At 37.8% G+C, this 26,909-nt stretch overlaps 1 protein-coding gene across 1 annotated transcript; it reads left to right on the top strand.

Annotated features, from left to right (window-relative positions):
* Positions 1–547: 547 nt before the first annotated feature.
* On the top strand, positions 548–25,940 carry LOC112735297 (tubulin alpha-5 chain-like). Its single transcript, XM_025784850.2, has 6 exons — positions 548–836; positions 5,555–5,593; positions 8,258–8,287; positions 8,383–8,529; positions 25,414–25,667; positions 25,794–25,940. The coding sequence occupies exons 1-6, from the start codon at positions 548–550 to the stop codon at positions 25,938–25,940; spliced, it is 906 nt and encodes a 301-aa protein (XP_025640635.2).
* Positions 25,941–26,909: the final 969 nt, after the last annotated feature.

Raw genomic sequence — 26,909 nt, 5'->3', positions numbered from 1 at the left:
GGTTGGAATCTTTTCAGAGAAAACGCTCACACTCACTCACATTTGAAGGGTTCCTTCCATGTCTTTATTTTTCATTTAAATTTTCTGCAACTTTCTTTTCATGCAATTTATCTTCCTTGCAATGTCTTTTCCTTTCCTTTAAATTCAGCAACTTTTACCCTTTTTAGTCTTTACCTTTTAATTTTCCATTTATTTTTCCAAACACTTTTTCTTTCTATAATTTGATTTTCCTTTTATTCAAGCCATTTAAGTTTTATTGCTCATTTCAAATTTCTGCAAAGTTTAGTTCTTTCTTCTTCGTCATTGTCAAAGGCATAGATTTTGATGCAAATAAAACTAGTGCCCGCAAAAGAGGAGTAGGTTTCGCTCCCAGACCATTAGAATCGAACCACCATTGATTTGCTAAAAATTGACAAAACAAATTGGCACGACCAGTGGGACAGTTTTAAAATTTAATTGTATCAAAATTTGTTGTTTTCAACTATTGTATTATGCATGCAGTGTTGATATTTGGTGCATGCGATTAACAAGTGGTAGAATAATTACCATGTCTGACAAAGTTTTAAATGAAAATGCAGAAATAAGTAATAATGCCCCAATAATTGCTACACAAATTTCTGTAAATTTGATTCCACATGCAGAGTATAATTCTGAGGAGAATATTGCAGTTATTAATGCAAGTGTTGATGGTAGTGGACAAAATCCACGCCCTAGGATCACCCCAGTGCAGAATCAACCGCAAATAACTACAAGTTGGCCTTCATTTGGCCTTCCTCCTGGCTGTACGCCTTCGATGAGCAATTACACATTTTCAGTCAGATATGGAAATGTGTCAGGTACGGTTTCTAACCAACTTTCTTTTTCATATCCTGACGTTAGTCATTATCAAATGGGATCTTCGTCGAATATTTCAGGATTGATGGTTGAATTTCGACAATATATTGATGAAAATCATCATGATTTAGTCAATATGTTGACTCAGCAGATGACTACTATTTTGAATCCTATCCTGGCTGACAATGAGTCAAAATATGATCGACTGGTTAAACAAGTCGAGAGAATTGCCTGAATTGTTGATTATGATGAGGGACAACCTATTCCCCAAGATTTGGTAGTAGACCAGGAGAACATAGGATATAATGAGGAGAATGTATTTAACAATCCTGAAAGGGAAGAAAATAACCCTTTTTCTCGTTTGACGAGATCAAAATGCTGGTGAAGTTTTGAATAGACTTCACACACAACGTGGATATCATTACTAAGTGACAAGGATTTTCGAGGATGTTCTCAATGGAATGGGTATCAACGTGAATCTAATTCATCGACCATATTTTGTTTCTGCTTTTTCTTCTGCAGTGCAAATGACAGAAGTGCCAATGGGTGTAAATAATTTCAAAATAATTACAAAATTTGCAGGAGAAGCTGGAGAGTCAACTGTCGAGCATATAGCTTGCTATATGGTCGAATTAGGAGATTTGGCAAATAATGAAAACTTGAGAATGGATTTTTTCTACTTCATTAACAAAAAATGCTTTCACTTGGTTTTCAAATTTGAGACCCAGTTCGATTTTAAAGTGGGCACAATTGGAAAATGCTTTTTATGCTCAATTTTATAGGGCAAAATTGAATGTCTCGTTGACAGATTTGCTTGCAATAGAACGAGATGATGGAGAATCGATAGATGACTATATAATTCGATTAAAAAATACTCGAAATCGATGTTATGTGTCGGTCCCTGAAAGCGAGAACGTCAAAATAGCCATCAAAGGTCTTGGCTTGTATATGCGTCAAAAATTACTCAATATGCATATTCCTGATTTAGCCTATTTGGCTGAGAGAGTTCGACAAGTTGAAAAGATAAAAGAAGAAAAGAAGAAAGAAAGAGAAATGGTTGAATATGAGTTTGTCGAAAACAATATTCAATGATGATAAGTATTTTTGCTTTTGTCCATCTAGCAAAAAAAATCATCAAAAATAATATTTTCGACAAGTTATTGTTGAATTTTTCGACAAGCCAATTTTCGACAAATTCAAACTTTATCAAGTTACAGGTGCATATTGGAACACTTTGGAAGGAGTTGCGTACTCTATTAAGGTATGTACAAGTATGTCTGTAAAAAGAAGTTCTTGAGAAGCGGTTATTGGTAGTTGTTAGATATAACTGTGGAAAAGAGAACAAATCTTTATTCAACTTTGAAACTCTATAAAGTTGATCAAATTTTAGAAAAGAAAAAGCTTCTCTGTTCACTTTGAAAATTGTGAAGTTGAAAATTTAAAAAAAAAATTTCTTAATTATGATATTTTCGAATCATCAAATATGACAACTCTCTTACCACAATTAACCAAGAAGGAAAAGGAAAATTACCATGATTTGGGTAATATGTTGTCATAAAAAAATTCGATGAGGTATCGAAAATAAATATGGTTGAAAATATTCAACAAAATGTCGAAGATCTAATAGTTCGACAAACATCCATTTTGCCTCAAGAGGTCGAAAATAAATATTTGGGGGCATTTCTTATATCAAAGATAATGTTTCTTCGATAAATTGAAAAAAAAATTCTTTGACTCTTCAAGAATGGCATGATACTTCACTAATATTTTGTCATGTACTACGTGAAAATATTTGTGAAAATTTGTACAAGATATGAAATTGATCAAATAATTATTTGGGGCAGTTTCAAATTAATCAAGCCATCGAAAACCAATTTCGACAAAGAAGAGCAAGCTAGACAAAGAGGCAAGATGCCCAGAGGCTCCATCCTCTCAAAGTCCACATGACAATTATTCATCTTAGTTTTGTCGATCCTGACTATTGGGGTTGGATGGATAAAGAATTGGCAAGAGTTTGCTGATCCAAAAATGAGATAATAGCAATAACAACAGGCTCGATATGGTTATTTTGGTCGAGACCATGCTAGAAATTCCAATTTTCAAGGTCGAATTAGTGATAACCAAAGTGGTCGATAGTTGCATCATGTTCCTTCTACTTCGACTGATCAAGGTAAAGCAGCTGAAACTCCATTCCTAAAAATGGATTAACTATGTCGAGAAAAATTTTGAGGAAGAAGATGAAGAAATGACTGGTATCGCCATCGAAAATATTAAATAATAGTAAGTATTTATACTTTCTTCTTTCTAGTCGAAAAATTAAATACTTAGGAGCCATTTGTTATATCGAAAAATAATATTTTCGATCAAGATGTTATTGAATTCTTTGACAAGTCAATGTTCGACAAGTTTAGACTTCGATCATTGCCAAGTGCCAAAATAATATTTCGATCAACCTCCAAATATATGTTACAATTAACTTTGGATTGGAGCCAATTAGGTACTCCGTTATGTACTCTCTATTAGTCGATTGACTTAAGTGTGGAAATCGAAGAGGCAGACTCGAAGAAGGTCAACTATGTCAAAGAAGAGGTTGGCAGTACAATTTGTTAGTCGAAAGATAAACAAGTTGTGAGCTTCAAAGTGGAGAATAACTGTATTGGATTCCTTGAAGATGGTCAATCAATGAAGAAGAGGATTCTGATCGATTAGGACTCATCGAGAGAGAGTGAAGCAATCGAAGAAAGTTACTAAGTGAAGATAGTTGGCGGAAGTTACAGACTCAAAGAGCGGGAACGGTTAAGAAAATTAATTTAATTAATTAATCACGTTGTAAGTATAGATCTAAACCGACAATTAAACCTCAATCAAATTTAATTTGTTTGTCACTTAAGCAAACCTAATAAAAATCAACCGAAGTATTTAAACCTCGGGTCGTCTCTCAAGGAATTGCAGGGAAGTGTACTTATAATTGGTTATGAAAAAGTATATTTTTGGAGTTTTTGTAATAATAAATGAGAATGTGAAATGGCAAGAAAATAAACTAAACTAATAAAACTCTTAGCAAGGGTTGAGAATCGGAATTCCTATCCTCATTGTCATTGCCAATTGTGATGGTAATTGCAAATTGCTCTCACTTAGTTAACCTCTAACAATTGAAGGTAAGTCAAGTGAGCAATTTAACTTGAGTTCACAAGTCCTAATCAAAGACTAGAGTTAGTGAAACTCAAGCCAACTAGTAACTTTCAATCACCAATCAACAAAAGACTTTGACAATTCAAGAGTCTCCAAATTACTCAATCTAAGCTAAGAATACTAAAAATCTAATTTAAAATCCTACCAAACATTTCATCAAACACTTGGAAGGCACAAAGTAAAAACATAGAAAAGTAATAAGAGAAGGTAAAATCTAAACAACCAATTGTAAGGAATCAATAACAACAAATGAAAAAAGAAACAATAAGAAATATGAACCATGAATTGCATTAATGAAAATTAAGAGTAACACATGAGTTCATAAACTAAATTAGCAAAATAAAGGAACCAATAGGAGAAATAGATAACTAAGGTACTAGAATAAGTAAGAGTAGAAGAAAGCTAAACTAAAGCAAAGTAGAATTCTGAAATTGAGAACAACTAAACCTAAAAACCTAAAACCTAGAGAGAGGAGAGAGTATCTCTCTCTAGAAAACTACATTTAAAACCTAAAATTATGAATGAAAGTGTGAATGATTGATTCTCCATCCAGCTCCACTCTGCAGCCTCTAATCTGGATTTTTGGGCCTGAAACTGGGTCCAAAAGAAGCCCAGAAATTGCCCCCAGCGTTTTCTGCTATCTGCAGCATGTGACGCTCTGTCACGCGTACGTGTCATACACGTGTACGCCTCGTTTGTCTCCTGCGCCATTCACGCGTACGCGTCGTCCACGCATACGCGTCGCTGCCAACTTCTCAAAACTTCAATTTCTTGTGTTCCTTCCACTTTTGCATGCTTCATCTCCATCCTCTAAGCCATTCCTACCATATAAACCCTGAAAACACTCAGCAAACTTATTGCGGCATCGAATGGTAATAAGAGAGTATAAAAAATAGCAAATTTAAGGCCAAAGAAGCATGTTTTCAATCATAGCACAAAATTAGGAAGGAAAATGTAAAACATGCAATTTATATGAATAAGTGTGAGAATAGTGGATAAAATCTACTAAATTAAGCACAAGATAAACCCTAAAAATGCGGTTTATCAAGGACTTCTATAAATGGGTGAAAGCTCGAAGGAACAAAGGTTGGAATCTTTTCAGAGAAAACACTCACACTCACTCACATTTGAAGGGTTCATTCCATGTCTTTATTTTTCATTTAAATTTCATGCAACTTTCTTTTCATGCAATTTATCTTTCTTACAATGTCCTTTCCTTTCCTTTAAATTCAGCAACTTTTACCCTTTCTTGTCTTTACCTTTTAATTTGCCATTTATTTTTCCAAACACTTTTTCTTTCTACAATTTGATTTCGCTTTTATTCAAGCCATTTAAGTTTTATTATTCATTTTGAATTTCTGCAAAGCTTGGTTCTTTCTTCTTTGTCATTGTCAAAGACATAGATTTTGATGCAAATAAAACTGGTACCCGCAAAAGAGGAGTATGTTTTGCTCCCAGACCATTAGAATCGAACCACCATTGATTTGCTAAAAATCGACAAAATAAATTGGCACGCCCAGTGGGACAGTTTTAAAATTTAATTGTATCAAAATTTATTGTTTTCAACTATTGCATTGTGCATGCAGTGTTGATATTTGGTGCATGTGATTAACAAGTGGTAGAATAATTACCATGTCTTACAAAGTTTCAAATGGCAATGCAGAAATAAGTAATAATGCCCCAATAACTACTACACAAATTTCTGCAAATTTGATTCCACATGCAGAGTATAATTCTGGGGAGAATATTGCAGTTATTAATGCAAGTATTGATGGTAGTGGGTAAAATCCACGCCCTAGGATCACCCTAGTGCAGAATCAACCACAAATAACTGCAAGTTGGCCTCCATTTGGCCTTCCTCCTGGCTGTACGCCTCCTATGAGCAGTTACACATTTCCAGTCAGATATGGAAATGTGCCAGGTACGGTTTCTAACTAACCTTCTTTTTAATATCTTGACGTTAGTCATTATCAAGTGGGATCTTCATCGAATATTTCAGGATTGATGGTTGAATTTCGACAATATATTGATGAAAGTCATCATGATTTAGTCAACCTGTTGACTCAGCGGATGACTACTATTTTGAATCCTATCCTGGCTGACAATTAGTCAAAATATGATCGACTGGTTAAACAAGTCGAGAGAATTGTCCGAATTGTCGATTATGATCAGGGACAGCCTATTCCCCAAGATTTGGTAGTAGACTAGGAGAACATAGGATATAATGAGGAGAATGTATTTAACAATCCTGAAAGGGAAGAAAATATCCCTTATCTCGTTCGACGAGATCAAAATACTGGTGAAGTTTTGAATAGACTTCACACACAGCGTGGATATCATTACTAGGTGACAAGGATTGTCGAGTATGTTCTCAATGGAATGGGTATCAACATGGATCTCGTGCATCGACCATATTTTGTTTCTACTTTTCCTTCTGCAGTGCAAATGACAAAAGTGCCAATGGGTGTAAGAAAATCCCAAAATAATTACAAAATTTGCAGGAGAGGCTGGAGAGCCAAGTGTCGAGCATATAGCTCGCTATATGGTCGAATTAGGAGATTTGGCAAATAATGAAAATCTGAGAATGAAGTATTTTCCTACTTCATTAACAAAAAATGCTTTCACTTGGTTTTCAAATTTGAGACCCAGTTCGATTTTAAGGTGGACACATCCCCAGCGACTTTCTGAGTCAGTCAAGAGTCTTTTTCTTTGAAGGGTTCCTTCCATGTCTTTATTTTTCATTTAAATTCCCTGCAACTTTCTTTTCATGCAATTTATCTTCCTTGCAATGTCCTTTCTTTTTTTTTAAATTAAGCAACTTTTACCCTTTTCAGTATTTACCTTTTAATTTTCCATTTATTTTTCCAAACACTTTTTCTTTCTATAATTTGATTTCCCTTTTATTCAAGCTATTTAAGTTTTATTGTTCATTTCAAATTTCTGTAAAGTTTGGTTCTTTCTTCTTCGTCATTGTCAAAGGCATAGATTTTGATACAAATAAAACTGGTACTTGCAAAAGAGGAGTAGGTTTCGCTCCCAGACCATTAGAATCGAATTTTCTAAAAATAGGGATGGCAATACCACCCGAACCCGCGGGTACCCACCACGCCCCTACCCGCTCGGGGCGGGTAATTACCCGCCCCGCACCAGGGCGGGTTTTTAGCGGAGCGGATTCTTGGGAGGGGCGGGGCGGGGTCGGGTTTAGGTAATACCCGCTCTGGTATATATATAATATATATATTTAATATATAATATGTATAATATATGTAAAATAATTAGTAAATGATTAATAATATTGTAACATATTTAAATTTTTACTTTAATTTATGTTATGTATGTGATGATGGTTATATAAATTTTGAAATTTAATTTTATTTATTGGATTTTAATAATTATAGAGGCGGGTAGGGGCAGGGCGGGTACCCACAGAGGCGGATTAGGGTTCAACATTTTACTATCCGCAGGTAGAAGCGGGGCGGGTTCTATGGGGTTGCTGTATGGCGGGGCGGGGTCGGATAGAGCAAAAACCCGCCCCTACCCGCCCCATTGCCCCCTAGCTAAAAATCGACAAAACATTAACATATTCAATTTTATTTTCTTAACTTATATTCTTGAAATGAATTTAGAAATAATATATAATATTATTTATTAAAACAAAAAAATTATTTAAATATTTTATTTGATTAAAAAAGACATTAAAAATACTTAAAAACATTACTTTGTATTTTAATATTAATAGAATATTAAAATATTATTATAATTTATTTTAAAATACTTCGTATTTTTTGTCTTACCAAAAATTAAAATAAATGTATTTACATGACCCATGACTTGCATTGTCTCATATATCCATGTCAACATTCATATTTCATTTATCTATATGACTATATATGAGATAAGTCTTAAAGTAGTCCCTAAAATTACATTCGAATCTAGTAATGATCCTTCAAATTAATAATTACTCATATTCATTCTTTGCACTCAGGGACTTAAAGTCGTCCTTCAAGCAATTTCCATCAATCAGCATTATCGAAAAACAGATGTAGATTCATTTCTGACACATTGGCAAAATAACAGCTAACTGATGTGGAGGACAAAATTTTTCTATGGCAATTTAGTCTCTGTACCAATTTTAAAAATCCTAATCCCCAGATTTGCTTCAAACTTTCTCTTCTTAGCTGTTCTTCACTAGGAGAAAGAATAACGACAATAACGAAACCTTCCTCTATCAATGGCATCAAGCCTGATGGTATGATGCCTAGGTAACTAACAAGCTAACTAGGTTTCAATTTCAGTTTCAATTCCAATTTCACTTTTCGATTCATCAATTCTTTGATCTGATTTTTGTAACTGCCGGTGACACTTCCTTTGGAGTGGTGCACGATACACTCAACACTTTCTTCAGTGAGACAAGATCCGACAAGCACATTCCTCATGATGTCTTTGTCGATCTAGAGCCAACCGTCATCGACGAGGTCAGAGCCGGCACCTACTGCCAGCTCTTCCACCTAGAGGAGCTTATCTTTTTTTTTTTTTTTAATAGAGAGCTCAACACTCAAGTGGAGCGAACAAGAGTAAAATAAGATAACTCATATGTCATCTCCGGCATAGCCATCAACAACATGAGCTATTTACAACACCACTCCTTAGCACATGAAAAAGTTTGAGCCACACAATCTACAACTCCTGTTGTCTTTCTCTGAAAGATGACATCATTCCGTCGTAACCAAATGTTCCATATAGTTGAGTAGAAACCAATTAGCCAACACCTGCGCAACTCTTTTCTCAATGGCATGGACCTCCAGCTGTCAAAGTGTTCTTTCAAGGTACCAGGTACAGTCCACGTCTGTCCAAACTCTAAAATCCAAGCACACCACACCTGCCAAGAGTACTCACAAGTAATAAATAAGTGTTGAATATTTTCTGCTTCTTTGTTACACAACACGCACAAAGTATCATTTTGTTGTAGCAGTCCCAGTCTAATTAGTCGATCCTTTGTATTTACTCGGCCTACCAACACAAACCAAGTAACAACTCCACTCGAGGCGGAGCTAGGCCTTTCCAAATGTCCTTTGTGAATCTGTACCTCAGGAGCTCCTCATCCAAAGACTCTTCCTGCAATACCTGCACAAATGAGTTAGTAGAATAAACACCTTCTTTGCCAAATTTTTATACCACTCTATCTTGCCCTTCCTCTATCAATTTAATAGATTGCAATACTTGCAGCATCTGGTCTAGTATATATGTTTTCCATTGGCGTAATTTCCTCCTCCATTGGAAGTGCGAAACCCACTCTATCCCATCCCAGAACCTGTAGTCCCCAATCACTAATCCTTTTTTGGTTTGAAATCAAGAAGAGTCTCAGATAAGAGTCTTTCAGCTTTCCACTTGGAGCCACGTATCCTCCCAAAATCTGGTGGATCTACCATCCCATACTTCTATAGCAAGGCCATCAATCATCTTCTGCCTTACATGTTGCTCCTTTATTTGCACTTGACATATGTCTCTCCATGGGCCACCTCTTTCAGGTAATACCTGGGTTGACAATAGGTGATTTGGGTTCAAGTTATTACAGGAGCAGCATTACGGACTACCGCATCACCCACACCCAAACCTCCTAGCTTCTTTAGTGCCTAAATCATCTCCCACTTTACAAGAGCCATGCCTGGTCGCCCATCATCCTTCCCCCAGAAGAATCTCCTCCGCAATGAGATGATTTTACGTGCCACCCCTTTTGGCATCTTATACAAGCTCAGGTAATAAATCGGCAAGCTATTAATAACCGACTTTATGAGTACTAGCTTCCCAGCCTTACTAAGGACCTTTGCTTTCCACAAACTGAGCTTCTCTTCCACCTTGTCTAAAATCGGCTTCCACATTTTTACCAATCTCGGATTTGCTCCTAGGTTAATGCCAAGATACCTCACCGGTAGAGCCGCCTCCTGACAACCCAGTAGCTAACACATCCGTCTAACCCACTCCTGACTGCAATTTACGAGTATCAAGTTGGACTTCTCAAAGTTAATGCTCAACCCAGACATCATTTCAAAACACCTCAACATCCTCTTATAGTTTCTGACTGTCTCCTCATCCGACGGGCAGAATAATATAGTGTCATCAGAAAATTGTAAGTGCGATAATTCTATATTATCCCGACCAACTAGAAGTGGAGAGATTCGACCATTCCTTACCGCCTTCCCGATCATCCTGTTAAGCATATCTACCACCAAAACAAACAGAAACGGTGATAACGGATCGCCTTGACGAAGCCTGGTGCACAAAATCGTGATTGTTCATTCCTTGGTAACGACGCCAAAAACTTAATACGCACGTTCATAATCTTAGTTCTTTTTCACAACATCACACAACTAACCAGCAAGTACACTGGGTCGTTCAAGTAATAAACCTTACGTGAGTAAGGGTCGATCCCACGGAGATTGTCAGCTTGAAGCAAGCTATGGTCATCTTGCAAATCTCAGTCAGGCAGATTCAAATGGTTATTGTGAATTGATAGTTAAAATATTATTAAAATATAAAATGGGATAGAGATACTTATACAATTCATTGGTGAGAATTTCAGATAAGCGTATGGAGATGCTTTTGTTCCTTCTGAACCTCTTATTTCCTATTGTCTTCATCCAATCATTCATACTCCTTTCCATGGCAAGCTGTATGTTGGGCATCACCGTTGTCAATGGCTACATCCCGTCCTCTCAGTGAAAATGGTCCAAATGCGCTGTCACCGCACGGCTAATCATCTGTCGGTTCTCGATCATGCTGGAATAGGATCCAGTGATCCTTTTGCATCTGTCACTACGCTCAGCACTCGCGAGTTTGAAGTTTGTCACAGCCATCCCTTCTCAGATCCTACTCGGAATACCACAGACAATGTTTAGACTTTCCGGATCTCAAGAATGGCTGCCAATAATTCTAGCCTATACCACAAAGACTCTGATCATAAATCAGAAGGATAAGAGATATGCATTCAAGCTTGCTTTCATATAGAACGGACGTGTTTGTCAGGCACGCGTTCATAAGTGAGAATGGTGATGAGCGTCACATAATCATCACATTCATCATGTTCTTGTGTGCGAATGAATATCTTAGAGAAGAAATAGACTTGAGTTGAATAGAAAAACAATAGTACTTTGCATTAATTCATGAGGAACAGCAGAGCTCCACACCTTAATCTATGGTGTGTAGAAACTCTACCATTGAAAATACATAAGAACAAGGTCTAAGCATGGCCGAATGGCCAGCCTCCCCAAATGGCATATGAATTCGAAAATAGGGAAAAAGACCGATCCCTGATCAAGGATGATCAAAAGATGTAAAATAAATCACTAAAGTAGTTTTTATACTAAACTAGTAGCTAGGGTTACATAAGATAAGTAAATGATGTAGAAATCCACTTCCAGACCCACTTGGTGTGTGCTTGGGCTGAGAATTGAGCTTTCATGTGTAAAGAATCTTTTTGGAGTTAAACTCCAGGTTGTAGCTTGTTTCTGGCGTTTAACTCTGATTTGCAACCTGTTTCTAGCGTTTAACTCCAGAATAAGGCAGGGAGTTGGCATTTGAACGCCAGTTTGCGTCGTCAAAACTCGGGCAAAGTATGAACTATTATGTATTACTGGAAAGCCCTGGATGTCTACTTTCCAACACAATTGAGAGCGCGCCAATTGGGTTTCTGTAGCTCCAAAAAATCCACTTCGAGTGCAGGGAGGTCAGAATCCAACAGCATCTGCAGTCCTTCTTCAGCCTCTGAATCAGATTTTTGCTCAAGTCCCTCAATTTCAGCCAGAAATTACCTGAAATCACAGAAAAACACAAAAACTCCTAGTAAAGTCCAGAAATGTGATTTTTATTTAAAAACTAATAAAATTATATTAAAAACTAACTAAATCATACTAAAAACTATGTAAAAACAATGCCAAAAAGCGTATAAATTATCCGCTCATCACAACACCAAACTTAAATTGTTGCTTGTCCCCAAGCAACTGAAAATCAAATAGGATAAAAAGAAGAGAATATACTATAAATCCCAAAATATCAATGAAACTTAGCTCCAATTAAATGACCGGGACTAGTAGCTTTTTGCCTCTGAACAGTTTTGGCATCTCACCTCATCCTTTGAAGTTCAGAATGATTGGCATCTATAGGAACTCAGAATTTAGATAGTGTTATTGATTCTCCTAGTTTAGTATGTTGATTCTTGAACACAACTACTTTATGAGTCTTGGCCGTGGCCCTAAGCACTTTGTTTTCCAGTATTACCACCAGATACATAAATGCCACAGACACATAATTGGGTGAACCTTTTCAGATTGTGACTCAGCTTTGCTAAAGTCCCCAATTAGAGGTGTCCAGGATTCTTAAGCACATTCTGTTTTTTCTTTGGACCTCGACTTTAACCGCTCAGTCTCAAGCTTTTCACTTGACACCTTCACGCCACAAGCACATGGTTAGGGACAGCTTGGTTTAGCCGCTTAGGCCAGGATTTTATTCCTTTGGGCCCTCCTATCCACTGATGCTCAAAGCCTTGGATCCCTTTTACCCTTGCCTTTTGGTTTTAAGGGCTATTGGCTTTTTCTGCTTGCTTCTTTTTCTTTTTCTTTCTTTTTTTTTTGCCTTCTTTTTTTTTCGCAAGCTTTTCTCTATTCACTGCTTTTTCTTGCTTCAAGAATCATTTTTATGATTTTTCAGATCATCAAATAACATTTCTCCTTTTTCATTATTCTTTCAAGAGCCAACAATTTTAACATTCATAAACAACATATTCAAAAGACATATGCACTGTTCAAGCATTCATTCAGAAAACAAAAAGTATTTTCACCACGTCAAAATAATTAAACTAGTTTCAAGGATGAATTCGAAATCATGTACTTCTTGTTCTTTTGTGATTAAAAGCATTTTTCATTTAAGAGAGGTGATGGATTCATAGGACATTCATAGCTTTAAGACATAGACACTTAAACACTAATGATCATATAGTAAAGACACAAACATAAATAAAACATAAGGCTCAAGAACCGAAAAACAGGAAAATAAGAACAAGGAGATTAAGGAACGGGTCCACCTTAGTGAGGGTGGCGTCTTCCTCTTCTTGAAGAACCAATGGTGCTCTTGAGCTCCTCTATGTCTCTTCCTTGTCTTTGTTGCTCCTCCCTCATAGATCTTTGATCTTCTCTAATCTCATGGAGAATGATGAAGTGCTCTTGGTGTTCCATCCTTAGTTGTCCCATGTTGGAACTTAATTCTCCTAGGAAGGTGTTGATTTGCTCCCAATAGTTTTATGGAGGGAAGTGCATCCCTTGAGGCATCTCAGAGATTTTATAGTGAGGAATTTCCTCATGCTCTTGTTGAGGTCCATGATCTCTTGTTTGCTCTATCCTTTTCTTGGTAATGGGCTTGTCCTCATCAATGAGGATGTCTCCCTTTATGTCAATTCCAGCCAAATTGCAAAGGTGGCAAATGAGGTGAGGAAATGCTAACCTTGCCAAAGTGGAGGACTTGTCAGCCACCTTGTAGAGTTCTTGAGGTATAATCTCATGAACTTCCATTTCCTCCCCAATCATGATACTATGGATCATGATGGCCCGGTCTACAGTAACTTCAGACCGGATGCTAGTAGAAATAATTGAGCGTTGGATGAACTCCAACCATCCTCTAGCTACAGGCTTAAGGTCCGGTCTTCTCAATTGAACCGGCTTACCTCTTGAGTCAACTTTCCATTGAGCTCCTTCCACACATATGTCCATGAGGACTTGGTCCAACCTTTGATCAAAGTTGACCCTTCTAGTGTAGGGGCATGCATTTTCTTGCATCATTGGCAAGTTGAACGCCAACCTTACATTTTCCGGACTAAAATCTAAGTATTTTCCCCGAATCATTGTAAGCCAGTTCTTTGGGTTTGGGTTCATACTTTGATCATGGTTCCTAGTGATCCATGCATTTGTATAGAACTCTTGAACCATTAAGATTCTGACTTGTCTAATAGGATTAGAGAGAACTTCCCATCCTCTTCTTCTAATCTCTTGTCGGATCTCTAGATACTCGCTCTTTTTGAGCTTAAAAGGGACCTCAGGGATCACCTTCTTCTTGGCCAGAACTTCATAGAAGTGGTCTTGATGGACCTTTGAGATGAATCTCTCCATCTCCCATGACTCAGAGGTGGAAGCAATTGCCTTCCCTTTCCTCTTTCTTGAGGTTTCTCTGGCCTTAGGTGCCATTGATGGTTATGGAAAAACAAAAAGCAATGCTTTTACCACACCAAACTTAAAAGGTTTGCTCGTCCTCGAGCAAAAGAAGAAATAAAGTAGTAGAAGAAGAAGAAAATGGAGGAGATGGAGTGAGAGAGTGTATTCGGCCAAGGGGGAGAAGTAGTGGTTGTGATGTGTGAAAATGGAGTAGTGTTAAGGGGTTTATATAGGGGTGGGGGGAGGTTAGGTTTCGGCCATTAGGGTTGGGTTTGGGAGGGAAAGGAATTTGAATTTGGAGGTAGGTGGGGTTTATGGGGAAGAGGTAAGAAGGTGATTGGTGAAGGATATTTGGGGAAGAGGTAATAAGGTGATTGGTGAAGGGTATTTGGGGAAGAGTGTTATGAGAAGGTGTGAAGAGGAGATAAGAAGAGGTGGGGTAGGTGGGGATCCTGTGGGGTCCACAGATCCTGAGGGGTCAAGGACTTAGCATCCCTGCTCCAAGTAGGCGTGCAAAACGCCCTTAGAATGCATGTCTGGCGTTAAACGCCAGCTTGCTGCTTGTTTCTGGCGTTTAACGCCAGCTTTTCTCCCATTCTTGGCATTAAACACCAATTCCATGCTCTGTTCTGGCGTTAAACACCAGTCTGGTGCTTGTTTCTGGCGTTTAACGCCAGCTTGATGCTTCTTCCTGGCGTTAAACGCCAGTTTGATGCTTCTTACTGGCGTTTAAACGCCAGTAAGCTCTTCCTCCATGGTGAGCTATTTTTAATGCTGTTTTTCATTCTGTTTTTAATTTTTCAGTAGTTTTTGTGACTTCACATGATCATCAACCTAAAGAAAACATAAAATAGCAATGGAAAATAAATAGATATAATTAAATAATATTGGGTTTCCTCCCAACAAGCGCTTCTTTAATGTTAATAGCTTGAAAGTGAGCTCTCATGGAGCCTCATAGAAAATCAGAGCAATGTTGGGGCCTCTTAACACCAAACTTAGAGTTTGGTTGTGGCTTCTCAACACCAAACTTAGAGTTTGAATGTGGGGGTTTTTTTTTACTCTCTATTGAGAGAAGCTTTTCATGCTTCCTCTCCATGGTTAGTGAAGGAGAACCTTGAGTCTTAAATACAAGGTAGCCTTCATTCAACTGAAGGACCAACTCTCCTCTGTCAACATCAATCACAGCTTTTGCTGTGGCTAGGAAGGGTCTGCCAAGGATGATTGATTCATCCTCATCCTTCCCAATGTCTAGGATTATGAAATCAGCAGGGATGTAAAGGCCTTCAACCTTTACTAACATGTCCTCTACTAGTCCATAAGCCTGTTTCATTGATTTATCTGTCATCTCTAATGAGATTCTTGCAGCTTGTACCTCAAAGATTCCCAGTTTCTCCATTACAGAGAGTGGCATGAGTTTTATCCCTGACCCAAGGTCACACAGAGCTTTTTTAAAGGTCATGGTGCCTATGGTACAAGGTATGAAGAACTTTCCGGGATCCGGTTTCTTCTGAGGCAATGTCTGCCTCATTAGTGCACTCAGTTCATTGGTGAGCAAGGGGGGTTCATCCTCTCAAGTCTCATTACCAAATAAACTGGAATTCAACTTTATGATTGCTCCTAGATACTTAGCAACTTGCTCTGCAATGGTATCTTCATCCTCTTCAGAGGAAGAGTATTCATCAGAGCTCATGAATGGCAGAATAAGGTCCAATGGAATCTTTAGGGTCTCTGCATGAGCCTTAGATTCCTTTGGTTCCTCAAAAGGGAACTTCTTTCTGTCCAGAGGACGTCCCAAGAGGTCTTTCTCACTGGGATTCACGTCCTCCTCCTCCTCTAGGCATTCGGCCACACCAAGTAAGGTTATGGCCTTGCACTCTCTCTTGGAATTTTTTTTCTCTATTGCTTGGGAGAGTACTGGGAGGAGTTTCAGTAATCTTCTTACTCAGCTGACCCACCTGTGCCTCCAAATTTCTAATGGAGGACCTTGTTTTGTTCATGAAACTTAGTGTGGTTTTGGATAAATCAGAGACTATGGTTGCCAGGCCAAAATGGCTCTATTCAGAATTCTCTGTCTGTTGCTGAGAAGATGATGGAAAATGCTTGCTATTGCTAAACCTATTTCTTCCACCATTATTATTGAAGCCTTGTGGAGGCTTCTGTTGATCCTTCCATGAGAGATTAGGATGATTTCTCCATGAAAGATTATAGGTGTTTTCATAGGGTTCTCCCATGTAATTCACCTCTGCTATTGCAAGGTTCTCAGGATCATAAGCTTCTTCTTCAGAAGATGCCTCTTTAGTACTGTTGGATGCAGCTTGCAATCCATTCAGACTCTGAGAAATCATATTGACTTGCTGAGTCAATATTTTGTTCTGAGCTAATATGGCATTCAGAGTATCCATTTCAAGAACTCCCTTCTTCTGAGGCGTCCCATTGTTCACAGGATTCCTCTCAGAGGTGTACATGAACTGGTTATTTACAACCATTTCAATGAGTTCCTGAGCTTCTGTAGGGATTTTCACGTGAAGAGATCCTCCTGCAGAATGGTCCAATGACATTTTTGACAACTCAGACAGACCATCATAGAATATACTTATGATGCTCCATTCTGAAAGCATGTCAGTAGGACACCTTTTGATCAGTTGCTTATATCTTTCCCAAGCTTCATAGAGGGACTCTCCTTCCTTCTGTCTGAAGGTTTGGATTTCCACTCTAAGCTTGCTTATCTTTTGAGGTGGAAAGAATTTGGCCAGGAAAACACTGACCAGCTTATCCCAAGAGTTTAGGCTATCCTTAGGTTGTGAATCCAACCATGTTCTAGCTCTGTCTCTTATAGCAAAAGGGAAAAGCATAAGCCTGTAGACCTCGGGATTAACTCCATTGGTCTTGACAGTGTTACAGATTTGCAAGAATTCAGCTAAAAACTGATGAGGATCTTCCATTGGAAGTCCATAAAACTTGCAATTCTGCTGCATTAGAGAAACCAATTGAGGCTTAAGCTCAAAATTGTTTGCTCCAATTGCAGGAATTGAGATGCTTCTTCCATAGAAGTTAGAAGAAGGTGCAATAAAGTCACCAAGCATCTTCCTTGCATCTCCACCATTGTTATTAGGTTCGGCCATGTCTCCTTCTTTTTCGAAAATTTCTGTCAGGTCCTCTCCAGAGAGTTGTGCTTTAGCTTCCCTTAGCTTCCTCTTCAGAGTCCTTTCAGGTTCAGGGTCAGCTTCAACAAGAATGTTCTTATCCATGTTCCTACTCAAATGAAAAAGAAGAGAACAGAAAATAAGAAAAATCCTCTATGTCACAGTATAGAGATTCCTTTATGCGAGTAGAAGAAGAGAAGAGTAGAAGGATGAGAAGAGAAAAATTCGAACACAGAGAGGGAGAGAATTTCGAATTTTAAAAAAAAATAAAAGAAAAAATATTTTTATTTTTATTTTAATTCTTAGTTAGAATTCAAAAATTAAGAAGGAAAATAAAATTAAAATTAAAATTTAAAACAATTAGTTAATTAAAATGAATTTTGAAAAAGTGGGGAGAAGTTTTCGAAAATTAGAGAGAGAAAATTAGTTAGGTAGTTTTGAAAAAGATAAAAAATAGCAAAACAACCAAAAAGTCAAGTGGTTAATTGAAAAATATTTAAAAATCAATTTTGAAAAGATATGAAGTTAGAGAAGATTTTGAAATTGATTTTGAAAAAGATGTGATTGAAAATCATTTTGAAAAAAGATTTGAAAAAGAAATTTAAAAAGATTTAATTTTGAAAATTGAAGTTGATTACTTGACTAACAAGAAACTAAAAGATATGATTCTAAAATTTAAAGATTGAACCTTTCTTAATAGGCAAGTAACAAACTCAAAAAATTTTTGAATCAATCACATTAATTGTTAGTAAAGATTTTGAAAAATATGGAATAAAATAAGAAAAAGATTTTTGAAAATCAATTTGAATTTTCGAAAATATGAAAGAAAAAATGAAAAATATTTTATTTAAAAAAAAAGATTTGAAAAAGATAGAATTTTTAAATTGAAAATTTGATTTGACTCATAAGAAACAACTAAATTTTGAAAATTTTTTGAAAAAGTCAACTCAAATATTCGAAATTTATGAGAAGAATAAGGGAAAGATAATTTTTTTATTTTTGAATTTTTAATGAAGAAAGAGAAAAATAACAAAAAGACTCAAAACATGAAAATTATGAATCAAAACAAAATAAATATGCAAGAACATTTTGAATGTCAAGATGAACACCAAGAACACTTTGAAGATCAAGATGAACATCAAGAACTTATTTTTGCAAATTTTTAAGAAAAGAAAAACATGCAAGACACCAAACTTAGAAATTTTCAATGTTTAGACACTAACAAATTGAAAATGCATATGAAAAACAAGAAAAGACACAAAATAAGAAAATGTAAAGATCAAACAAAGAAGATCATCAAGAACAACTTGAAGATCATGAAGAACATTATGCATGAGTTTTCGAAATTTTTTAAGAAATTAAAAAGATGCAATTGACACCAAACTTAAAATTTGACACTAGACTCAAACAATAAACACAAAATTATTTTTGGTTTTTATGATTTTATAAAATTTTTTTGGATTTTTTGAAAATTAATTGAAAAAAGAAAAATAAGAATTTCAAAATTTCTAATGAGAATTCCAAGAATCATGCAATGTTAGTCTAAAACTCCGGTCCAGGAATTAGACATGGCTTACTAGCCAGCCAAGCTTTCAGTAAAAGCTCCGGTCCAAAACACTAGACATGGCCAATGGCCAGCCAAGCTTTAGCAGATCATTACATACAAAAGCTAAATTGCTGAGAAAGAAAAAGAAGCTCTTCTAATGATAGTTGAAACCTCGGTCTAAAGGATTAGACATGGCTTAACAGCCAGCCAGGATTCAGCATATCACCATGAAACTCTAGAATTCATTCTTAAAAATTCTGAAGCTATAGGATAATTTATTTATTTATTTATTTTTTTGAAAATTTTTTGAAAATAAAAATAATAAAAACAAAAAGCTTAAAATTAAAATAAAATTACCTAATCTGAGCAACAAGATGAACCGTCAGTTGTCCAAACTCGAACAATCCCCGACAATGGCGCCAAAAACTTGGTGCATGAAATCGTGATTGTTCATTCCTTGGTAACGGCGCCAAAAACTTAATGCGCACGTTCATAATCTTAGTTCTTTTTCACAACTTCGCACAACTAACCAGCAAGTGCACTGGGTCGTCCAAGTAATAAACCTTACGTGAGTAAGGGTCGATCCCGCGGAGATTGTCGGCTTGAAGCAAGCTATGATCATCTTGCAAATCTCAGTCAGGTGGATTCAAATGGTTATGGTGAATTGATAGTTAAAATATAATTAAAATATAAAATGGGATAGAGATACTTATGCAATTCATTGGTGAGAATTTCAAATAAGCGTATGGAGATGCTTTTGTTCCTTCTGAACCTCTGCTTTCCTACTGTCTTCATCCAATCATTCATACTCTTTTCCATGGCAAGCTGTATGTTGGGCATCACCGTTGTCAATGGCTACATCCCGTCCTCTCAGTGAAAATGGTCCAAATGCGCTGTCACCGCACGGCTAATCATCTGTCGGTTCTCGATCATGCTGGAATAGGATCCAGTGATCCTTTTGTGTCTGTCACTACGCCCAGCACTCGCGAGTTTGAAGCTCGTCACAGCCATCCCTTCCCAGATCCTACTCGGAATACCACAGACAAGGTTTAGACTTTCCGGATCTCAAGAATGGCCGCCAATAATTCTAGCCTATACCACAAAGACTCTGATCGTAAATCAAGAGGCTAAGAGATATGCATTCAAGCTTGCTTTCATGTAGAACAGACGTGTTTGTCAGGCACGCGTTCATAAGTGAGAATGGTGATGAGCGTCACATAATCATCACATTCATCATGTTCTTGTGTGAGAATGAATATCTTAGAGAAGAAATAGGCTTGAGTTGAATAGAAAAATAATAGTACTTTGCATTAATTCATGAGGAACAGCAGAGCTCCACACCTTAATCTATGGTGTGTAGAAACTCTACCGTTGAAAATACATAAGACCAAGGTCTAGGCATGGCCGAATGGCCAGCCTCCCCAAATGGCATATGAATTCGAAAATAGGGAAAAAGACCGATCCCTGATCAAGGATGATCAAAAGTTGTAAAATAAATCACTAAAGTAGTTTTTATACTAAACTAGTAGCTAGTGTTACATAAGATAAGTAAATGATGTAGAAATCCACTTCCGGACCCACTTGGTGTGTGCTTGGGCTGAGGATTGAGCTTTCATGTGTAGAGACTCTTTTTGGAGTTAAACGCCAGGTTGTAGCTTGTTTCTGGCATTCAACTCTGATTTGCAACCTGTTTTTGGCGTTTAACTCCAGAATAGGGCAGGGAGTTGGCGTTTGAACGCCAGTTTGCGTCGTCAAAACTCAGGCAAAGTATGGACTATTATATATTACTGGAAAGCCCTAGATGTCTACTTTCCAACTTAATTGAGAGTGCGCCAATTGGGTTTCTGTAGCTCCAGAAAATCCACTTCGAGTGCAGGGAGGTCAGAATCCAACAGCATCTGCAGTCCTTCTTCAGCCTTTAAATCAGATTTTTGCTCAAGTCCCTCAATTTCAGCCAGAAATTACCTGAAATCACAGAAAAACACACAAACTCCTAGTAAAGTCCAGAAATGTGATTTTTATTTAAAAACTAATAAAATTATATTAAAAACTAACTAAATCGTACTAAAAACTATGTAAAAATAATGCCAAAAAGCGTATAAATTATCCGCTCATCAAAGCCCCCTCTCCATTTTGAATGGTTTTGACGGAGACCCATTAACCAGAATAGAGATAGAGGCCGTTCTGACACACTCCCTAATCCATGACCTCCATGTTCTACTGAAGCCCATCTTCTCTAACACTGTATCAATAAAAGACCATTTAACTCTATCATAGGCTTTCTGAAAGTCCAGTTTGATAATTGCTGATGCCTTTTTTTTCAATTTCAACCATTGCACAGTTTCACATGCAATTAAGGCTCCGTCATGTATCTTCCTCCCCTTCAAAAAGGCACTCTGTGATTCCCCAACTAACCCGGGTATTACACTCCTCATTCTTTGTGTTAACAGTTTAGAAATGATTTTATAGACACAACCAACCATGCTTATAGGTCTGAGATCCTTTATCTCTTTAGCTCCAATGAATTTCGGAGCCAACGCTACCAATGTGACATTAGAATCCTCTAGTAATGTTGCTGTCTCAAAAAAGGTCTTCACAGCTACAGTGAACTCCATTCCAATTTCATTCCAACACCTTTTTATAAAGTTCATATTGTACCCGTCACTCCCTGGAGCCTTAGAAGATTCACAATCCCAAACTGCCTCCTTCACTTCCTCCACTGATGGTAAGACCTCTAGGGCTTCAGCTTCATCCCTCTCTAGCCGATTAACTAATCCATCCCTAAAGCTCACACTTAGAGAATCCTCCTGGTGGTACAGGCGTTTATAAAAGTCCCGAATGGCAACCTTAATTCTTGCTTGATTCCTCACCAGCCTCCCTTGAATTACCAAAGACTCAATCCCATTATTCCTCCTTCTTGCTGATGTTATATTATGGAAGTACCTTGTGTTTCTATCCATCTCATTTGCATGCCAGGATCTAGACATTTGCTTCCAGTAGACTTCCTACCTTTCATACCACTTTTCACAGCACCTCACTAACGCCCTCCTCCTTGCTTCCGTTGTACCATCATAGCTTCCACTACTAACCATATCATCTACCTTCTTTATTTCTTCCTCCAACCTCTTTATCTTCTCAGTCATATCCCCAAAATGCTGCTTATGCCATCTACGTAGTGGTGTTGTCAGTGCTTTCATCTTCTCTAAGAAATGTACATCACCTAATTCCCTCCACTCTTCCTTCACCATTCTCAGAAAACCTTCATGCGTGAACCAAGAGTCTAAGCTGCGGAAGGGTCTTGGGCCATCAAATTTTCTGCTGTCTTCCATAATCAAGGGGCAGTGATCTGATAACCCTCTAGGGCCTCCCCTTAAATGCAATTCTGGGTAAACATCAAGCCACTCCACAGAAACTAGACACCTGTCGTACGGCTGCACGAGTGTCCTCTAAACCATGTATACTTTCGATCATTTAGCACCAAATCAATCAATTCCATATCATTTATCCACGCTCTAAAATCTTCCGCAGACGCTGATAATCTAGTCGCTCCTTTTCTTTCTTCCATATGTACAATTTCATTAAAGTCTCCCAAAAAATAGAATGGTACCTGACACAACCCTGCAATATAACTCAACTCTTCCCAGATGGAGGCTTTCTCAGTTCTTTCATGCGGTCCGTACACCAAACAAACAACACAATGAAAATTATCTTTTACCACAACCCCTTCTATACACAGCCATTTATCCCATTTATAACAATTAGTCAATTTAAAACCCACCTCATTCCATATTAACAATAACCCTCCAGAAGCCCCAATTGAACTTACAAACTCCCAACAAGCTCTATCTCTACCCCAGATACGAGCTACATCAAAATTAGTCACAAGTTCCTTCTTTGTTTCTACCAAACCCATCATATCCAGCCTAAATTTACTTTTAAAATTCTTCAGCATACCAACCTTTGCAGTACCTCCCAACCCCCTAATATTCCATGAACTGATAATCATTTTAGAAAATTATTACACACCTGTTTTCGAATTTTTGGCCTGCTTCTTCGAACTTTTTCTTTTTGCTTTGCCTGTCGTCGCTTCAAAGCCATCGCTTCATTCTGCTCCTGCAAAATAGCCATAATATCCTCCTCATCACTGCACTGAGCACCTGATTCTACAGCTAGCTTCCAAGCCTCTTTATTTTCAGCCATTTCCTCTTCCCAGCTCGGCCTTTGTTCTTCACTATGAATGTCAGTATCACCCTCCAAGTCAGCCCCCAGCTCCATACCTGATTGTGTACAGTGATCACGCTCTTTTTCTTGTGTGCTGCCGTTTACCTGAGCCAAGGCCTCTGTCACGATCTCCACCTCCTCCAATCCCACACCTGTATCACCACCTAGCTGCTACTCATCCTCTGATGCATTTTGGCTTGTAAAATTCCCGTTGATATTGCCATGGCTCTCATCTCCAAGAAGCCGCAGTCTCCCTACCGAGTTACTGAGCCCTGGTCGTTCTTGGCTCGGTTCTGTGTTTATGCCCCTTCCCTTCCTGCATATCCGTTCTTTTCCCACGTTGTTCTTGACTTCCCCATCGCTAGCTTCCTTCCTGCAAGCATCTCCGCCGCCTCCTCCCATGCGGTCTCCACCGGTGCGAGCTTCTGCCCACGGCCCTCTTCCCTATCGAATCGCGAAACAGCCCCTGTGTCCGTCACCCGTTCAGACTCTGCCGTCGTCACAGCTCTGATCTGTATCCCTCCTTGCCGAGTTAACAAGGTAGCATACTTCCCCGCCAGAGACGTGGTCGGTCCGTGGCCGACTTCCCAACTTTGCCTCATGCCAGGCGCTGCTGGACTCAACCTAGGACGTGCAGTGAGGAGTGAAGCGTGACCTAGCTGCTGTCTCTCATTCTGGGTCATGATGGGTACCGGGTCAGCACCTACCCGGTTTGGGATACCCGTTTTTGCCCAACTCTTCCCTTTCAGTCTGTTTCCTTTACTCTCCATAATGGGCTTGGTAGCTGCCAGCCCATACCCATTCCTTGTGCCATCACAGGCTTAGTTTCCATTACATCCATAATAATTATGAGATATTGTTTCCTCAGAATCCACCTCATCATTAATATGAGATGATCCCTGAGAATCTTCCCCCTCCTTTAATGTCGCGTAAATTCCGTTTCCAGAATAAAGATTTGAATTCTTATGATTCCATTCATTCAAATTTACACATGAATTTACCAATCTATCATTTTCTTATTCAGCCATTCTATTGTCCACCGTCACCAGAACTGCCGCCTGGTCCCAAGCAGCCTCTAGCCGTTCGTCGCACTTATTCAATATGCCACCATGTTCTTCGCACTGCAACTCTCCTCCATCGACTTTATTCCTGTCCCCTGTCTCTTGCTTACTCTCTCGAAAGAATTCTTCCCGATATACCTCTCCCCCCCACTTCTCATACAAGGATGTCAAATCCACTTGCACCTATTGTAACGTGTATCCATTCGTTAATCATATCAAAGACACACGTATCAATCAGTACCCGACCCACACTAAACGAATTGCATGATTCTGTTAGCTTATCATACACTACTACCTCTCCCCATTGCTCTCCAATTTTACGAAAAGTGTCTCTGGACCATGCGTGTAATGGAACTCCATAGCAATCCAACCAAACTCTTCTAGACTCACTCCTCTCCGTCTCGTCCCATCTCCATACCATATAAAACATCTTTAATAAGTCGTTCATTCTAAAGGTGTAAGCTTCCTCAGCACTAAGCAAAGAGTCGAACGTTATCAAAGCTTTATATGCTCCCAGCTCCCTTACTTGCGTTACACCTGGCCATTCGTTATGAATCTTTTGCTTGAAGGCAGTAAAATCGATTGCCCGCTTCGTCCCCCCGACGATACTTCTCTGTAACCAGGCAACATTCTCATTGACTATCGGTACTTCTACCTTCTTTGTCCATCCATTATTATTTGGATCTTTGGTGGGAGTACTAGACAGCTGTTTCACCCCTTTCTCTTCTGTTCTCTTCACACTCCTTATCTGTGAGTTGTTTCCTCTGGCATTCTCTCTGGTGATGACCTTCACTTCTTTGTCCGTTGTATTCCAAATCACCGCTCTCCTTCTATACTTCGCTTCTCTAACAAACAGTCTTTTGCCTCTCAACATCATACTATTCATATTTGCAACAGCTTTCAAAGCTCCTCCTTTTGTAGTGTATCGCATAAATGCAAACAGATAGATATATCCGTTTTTGTTCTTTCGGGACAGATATATGTCGATGAGTCTACCTGTCCATTTGAACATATGAAACAATTCTCTTTTTGATATATCTTCTGGCAAATTGTCGATGAAGATGGAGAAAGAATCAAGCTCCAATCATTGATACTCTTCTTTATTGCAAACCTTAGGATCTTTGTCATGTTTATTGGAATTAGTATTTTTCCCCCTATGTTTCTCCACCTCACTCGCTCTCGGTTTCTCTCTCGATCTCTCATGATGTTTTTTATATCAATTCACCTTGAGGAGCTTATCTCTGGCAAGGAGGACGCCACAAAAAACTTCGCCAAGGGATACTACATCGTCAGCAAAGAGATCGTCGACCTCTGCCTTGATCACGTTCGCAAGCTCGCCAACAATTGTACCAACCTCCAGGGCTTCCTCATTTTCAACACCATCGGTTGCGATACTGGCTCCGATCTCGTTTCCTTCATCCTTGAGTGCGGCAAGAAGTCCAAGCTCGACTTCACCATCTGTCCTTCTCGTCAGGTATAACTTAAAGATTTATTGTTCAAGAATTTACCTCACATGTTCTATTCCCTAATCGCTACTTTAGGGTTTGCTTTACCTGAAATTAACAGTGTTATTTTTCTCCTTTCTAATTTCTGATTTCAGGTTTGGACGGCTGTTATAGAGCCATACAACAGTGTTCTTTCCAGTCATGCTTTCCTTAAGCACACTGATATTGCTGTACTCTTAGACAATGAAGCCATCTATGATATTTGTAGGAGTGCCCTTGATATCTCAGAACAAAGTCATTAAAGAGTAACATGGAAAAGAAAAGGTCTCTGTTTGTGTTTTGGGAGAAAGAGAAAATGTTGAATTAGGGAAGGGTTAATATACTTACGCAAATGAAATGACGTCGTCTGACAAAATTTAGGCACCAAACCAAATATTACGTCGTTTAGGCTTGCCAGCGTGTTGGAAACCTGTCTACATCAATTTTTTGATGGCGTTTTATTGACAGAAATTGTTTGAAGGACAATTCTAGGCCTCATAGTACAACTTTAAGGATGAATATGGAAATTATTAATATGAGGAACCACTATAAAATTCAAATATAACTTGAAGGACCACTTTAAAGTTTAACTCGATTGTATGTCGCTTTTGTTGTTTGTATAGAATAAAAGACCACATATGTATGAGAAATTGTATTTTTTTTTTCCATTGACCATTTGCAATGAAAAATAAACATTATTACTGATCGAGTCCATTACGAGGAAATCTTAATTATTGTTCCTAACAAATCATTTTTGGGAGATGATAATTCACTCCTAATTAATTGATGATAATGCCATTTTTCTAATTATATATTTTTTTTTTAATTATTCATAAATTTTATGGATATATATGACAAAAAAAGAAAGAAAATATCAATATGACAAATAAGGAAGATTAAGAATAGCTTTAGAAGATAAACAAATATAATTAAAAAAGAATGACTTATTAATTTAAGAGTGACATTATTATTTTTTTTAGTATACTTTTGATTAAATTAATTATTTATTGAATAACAAAAAATCGATTTCCAATGATCGATTCTTTTTAAAATTTCAGCCTTTTTACTTGAGATATGTCTCTGATATGTCTTCAATTCTACCATAAGGACTTGCGAGCGTCATTTAACTGCTACTAAACTTTTATTTTTAAGATTTCTGCCATAATTTTTAAGTGTTTTTATGTTATGTTATCTTATCAATAAATGTTTTAAAATATTTTCCTGATAAGTTT

This window comes from Arachis hypogaea, chromosome 13 (genome assembly GCF_003086295.3).
Source record: "Arachis hypogaea cultivar Tifrunner chromosome 13, arahy.Tifrunner.gnm2.J5K5, whole genome shotgun sequence".
NCBI classification, from domain to species: Eukaryota; Viridiplantae; Streptophyta; class Magnoliopsida; order Fabales; family Fabaceae; genus Arachis; species Arachis hypogaea.
This window is presented reverse-complemented; position numbering and strand designations above follow the sequence as displayed.

Coding starts and splice junctions, on each gene's coding strand:
- LOC112735297 (XM_025784850.2), top strand. CDS start 548: ATGTCTGACAAAGTTTTAAATGAAAATGCAGAAATAAGTAATAATGCC. Junction 837..5,554: donor CAGATATGGAAATGTGTCAG/GTACGGTTTCTA, acceptor CCAGTGGGACAG/TTTTAAAATTTAATTGTATC. Junction 8,530..25,413: donor CGGCACCTACTGCCAGCTCT/TCCACCTAGAGG, acceptor TTTTTATATCAA/TTCACCTTGAGGAGCTTATC.